This window comes from Benincasa hispida, chromosome 9 (genome assembly GCF_027475165.1).
Source record: "Benincasa hispida cultivar pf3 chromosome 9, pf3_genome.v1.1, whole genome shotgun sequence".
NCBI classification, from domain to species: domain Eukaryota; kingdom Viridiplantae; phylum Streptophyta; class Magnoliopsida; order Cucurbitales; family Cucurbitaceae; genus Benincasa; species Benincasa hispida.
Genome location: NC_143486.1, coordinates 69408573 through 69412893, shown reverse-complemented (window position 1 = coordinate 69412893; position 4321 = coordinate 69408573). Strand labels below are relative to the sequence as shown.

The window sequence follows — 4321 nt, the reverse complement described above, 5'->3', positions numbered from 1 at the left end:
TATCAGAGTAAAATTAAAACTCTTTTTCATTTTCCCTCCAGCCACTTTTTTTCTCGTGACTTTTCTTCTTCTCGGGCCGATCTCACTCCCCGACCTTCCGAACGCTAACGCCGATCTCGCTCGCTTCCGTCCACAGTGTCGAGCGCCACCGGTGAGCGCCGATTTTTCTCTCTTTTTCAGATTTCGACACCCTCAAGCCGCTGCCTTATTCCTCGTGACTTTCGTTCTTCTTCTTCATCCGAAACGACGATCATGACCAGATCCAACGACCCAACCTCATCCAGAAACTCCAACTCTATGGAGAATGTTCGAGCTTCCCTATCTTCCATTCTTGAACAATATCAGAACCCTTATTTTTTTCATCCCTCAGACAGCACCAGCCTTGTGCTTGTTTCCAATCTTCTTACGGAATCGAATTACGACTCGTGGAGTCAGACGATGGAGATCGGGCTCACTGTCAAGAATAAACTCGGCTTTATCAATGGTGAAATCCCTCGACCTTTCGGTGAGTTACTCAGTTCTTAGATCATATGTAATGGCATTGTCACCGCGTGGATTCTTAACTCTCTTTCCAAAGAGATTTCTGCTAGCATCAACTTCTCCAATTCCGCTCAAGAAATTTGGGCTGATCTGCAAGAATGGTACCAACGTAAAAATCGACCAAGAGTCTTCCAACTATGCCGTGAAATTTCCAACTTATCCCAAAATCAAGATTCTGTTACCACATACTATGGCAAGCTGAAAATGTTGTGGAATGAACTCATCTCCTATTGCCCATCTTGTTCTTGTGGAAAATGCACTTGTGGTGGTGTCAAGAACCTACAGACTTACTTCCAAACAGAGTATGTTATGGCTTTCCTCATGGGTTTAAACGATTCATCTGCTCCTATCAGATCTCAGTTATTACTAATGGAACCAGAACCATCAATCAATCGAGCCTTTTCTTTAGTTGCACAAGAAATTGACCAGAAAGCTTATTCTTCATCCTTTGGCAATGCGATATCTTCATCTAATGTCACTGCCCTCCTTGTGAAAAATGGTTCTTCTGCTTCCCACCAGACTGCTCCAAGCTATTCTCGCAACACCAATCAAAACAAGAAGAAGGATAAACCGATTTGCACCCACTGTAATATTCAAGGGCATACTATTGATCATTGTTACAAACTCCATGGATATCCACCAGGGCACAAGCTTTACAAACCTCCCGAATCAGCAAGAGCAGATCATTCTGATTCTTTATCCTCTTTAACATCTGAACAATGCCAAGGCTTATTGGCTATGCTCTAGTCCCATCTCAACAAGTCCAAAACAGCCACCATAGCAGCAACGTTCAATAAGGTAGATTCTATCACTCCTACAGCTCACGTTGTAGGTATTTGTTCCCTTTCTGATATATCTTCTGATCAGTGGATACTTGATTCTGGTGCATCAACTCATATCTGTCATAATAAGGTCCTATTCACTACTCTAAGACAAATTAAACCGAAAACTGTTACTTTGCCTAATCAGTCTCAGCTTCTGGTTGAATTTGTTGGGGATATTCAAATCAGCACAGATATCATGCTACAAAATGTGCTATATATATCAAATTTCTGTTTCAACTTAATTTCCATAAGCTCTTTAACTTCCTATCTACCCGTCATGGTCACTTTTTCTAGTGATTTTTGCCTCATTCAGGACAAGTACTCTTTGAAGACGATTAGCAAGGCTAACAAATGGAATGGATTATACTTGTTGCAAGCATCAGTTGATAGGTCCTTACATTCATTTTCACATACTACAGAACTTGTTTGTTCTTCCATTACTACATTCTCTGCTTCTACTTGACATAATCGGCTTGGACATCCATCATATAAACATCTTAGTTTCCTAAAAGACATTTTACATGTAGACATGGATAGTACTTGTAATAAATGCATGATTTGTCCTCTAGCAAAACAAAAACGACTGTCTTTTCAAAGCCATAATAGACTTACTGCTCATGCTTTTGATCTTATACATTGTGACATTTGGGGCCCTTAAAATGAACCTACTCATGTTGGATATCGTTACTTTTTAACACTAGTTGATGATTATTCTCGGTACACTTGGGTTTCTTTTTATGAGGAACAAAAGTGAAGCTATTACTATTGTCCCTCACTTCTTTCAGTTGATTGAAACTCAATATGGTTTTTCCATAAAAGCTTTTCGATCGGATAATGCACCAGAACTAGCCTTTACTGATTTTTTCCTGCCAAAGGTGTTCTCCATCAGTTTTCTTGTGTTGAACGGCCTTAACAAAATTTGGTAGTAGAAAGAAAACATCAACATTTGTTAAATGTCGCACGATCTCTATTATTTCAAGCTAGGTTACCTATCTTGTTTTGGGGAGAGTGCATATTGACCGCATCTTATTTGATCAACTGGATTCCATCTCATATCTTGTCCTGACAAACACCTTACTATCGTTTGACTGCTGAACATGCTGACTATACTACACTATGAACTTTTGGTTGTCTTTGTTTTGCCTCTACTTTACCTTCTCACAGGACCAAGTTTCAGCCTCGGGCCATTGCCTCTGTTTTTTTTTGGATATCCTACTGGCATCAAGGGCTATCGCATATATGACATTGAGAAGAAGCAATTCTTTATTTCAAGGGATGTTGTGTTTCATGAAGACATATTCCCTTTTCATCAAATCAGTTCTCAAGTAGAAGTACTTGATTCTTTTCCTGATCTAGTTTTACCATTATCACTTCCATTTTTAGGTGATTTATCCAGCAATGAAGCCTCTTCATCATCTGCTTCTGCTACTCCTGAGCTTTCTGACCAGCCTACTTCACATGACGTTTCTCAACCTACTGCTCCCTTTGTTCCCTTTGCACCTGTTGATGATGATGCTGCAGTCACTGATCAGCCCCATTTGTCTTTACTTGAAAATTCTTCTCACTGTCGCCGCTCTACAAGAACGACTAAACCACCCTCATATCTCAAGGACTATCATTGCAACCTCCTTTTACACAATCATTCTCAGCAGACAGTTACTAAGTATCCTTTGCAAGCTGTTTTATCTTATGATAGACTGAATCCTATCTACCAGATGTTTTCTCTCAATATCTCAACCGCATATGAGCCTCAGTTTTATCACCAGGCTGTCCTTCATGAACATTGGTGCCAAGCTATGCACGATGAACTTCTAGCAATGGAAACCAACCGTACTTGGTCTGTTGTGCCCTTACCTCACGGACAACACTCTATTGGATGCAAATGGATATACAAAATCAAGTATCGTGCAGATGGGACCATTGACCGCTACAAGGCACGGTTAGTAGCCAAGGGATACATGTAGCAAAAAGGCCTCGACTATATTGAGACATTTTCTCCTGTTGCCAAGCTTATTACTGTCAAAGTACTTCTTACTCTTGCGGTCTTAAAAGGTTGGTCTCTACTTCAACTAGATGTTAATAATGCTTTCTTACATGGTGATCTCGTTGAAGAGGTATACATGGATCTACCTTTGGGTTACAAGCACAATGTTGTTCACAAACAGGGGGAGCATCTTGTTTGTCTCTTGCATAAATCCATATATGGCCTTAAGCAAGCATCACGCCAATGGTTTAACAAGTTCTCAAAGGCACTCCTTTACTTGGGATTTTCTCAATCCAAGTCCGATTACTCCTTATTCACTCGAGGTTCTGCTCAATCCTTTGTTGCTTTGCTTGTTTATGTTGATGACATAGTCATTACCGGTGCTTCTGTACTACATGAGATCAAAGATCATCTGCACGAGACCTTCAAGCTCAAAGACTTAGGGTCTCTTCGGTATTTCTTGGGTCTTGAAATTGCAAGATCGTCTTAGGGTATTCTTCTATCACAACGGAATTATATATTGCAGCTCCTAGAAAATCATGGTTTGTTGGCTTGTAAACCGACTCCTCTACCTCTTGATCCGGCTTTAAAGCTCTAATTTGATGCTGGTACCCTCCTTCCTGATGCAACATTGTATCGGAGACTCATTGGAAGACTGCTATACTTGACTATTTCTCGGCCTGACATAGCTTTTGCTATCCATAAACTCAGTCAGTTTGTTGCTCAATCTAGACAACCTCATCTTGATGCTGTCATGTCTTTACTTAAGTATTTGAAAGCTTCTTCGGGCCAAGGTATTCTGCTACAACCTGTCCATACATTCCAATTAAAGGTGTATTCCGATGCTGATTGGGGATCTTGTCCTGATTCAAGGAAATCTATAACCGGTTTCTGCATCTTCTTGGGTGATTCCATAATTAGTTGGAAGGCTAAGAAGCAGTCTACGGTACCCGTTCTTCTACCGAAGCTAAAT

The 4321-nt window shown here is 40.5% G+C and overlaps 2 protein-coding genes across 2 annotated transcripts; both read left to right on the top strand.

Moving 5' to 3' along the window:
• The first annotated feature begins 438 nt into the window (after positions 1-438).
• LOC120084843 (uncharacterized) lies at positions 439-1287 on the top strand. The gene is made up of 2 exons (XM_039040660.1): positions 439-505; positions 578-1287. Exons 1-2 carry the CDS (start codon positions 439-441, stop codon positions 1285-1287), a joined length of 777 nt encoding a protein of 258 aa, XP_038896588.1.
• Positions 1288-2461: 1174 nt separating this feature from the next.
• Positions 2462-3328, top strand: LOC150034040 (uncharacterized). The gene has a single exon (XM_090317194.1). It carries the CDS (start codon positions 2462-2464, stop codon positions 3326-3328), a length of 867 nt encoding a protein of 288 aa, XP_090173320.1.
• Positions 3329-4321: the final 993 nt, after the last annotated feature.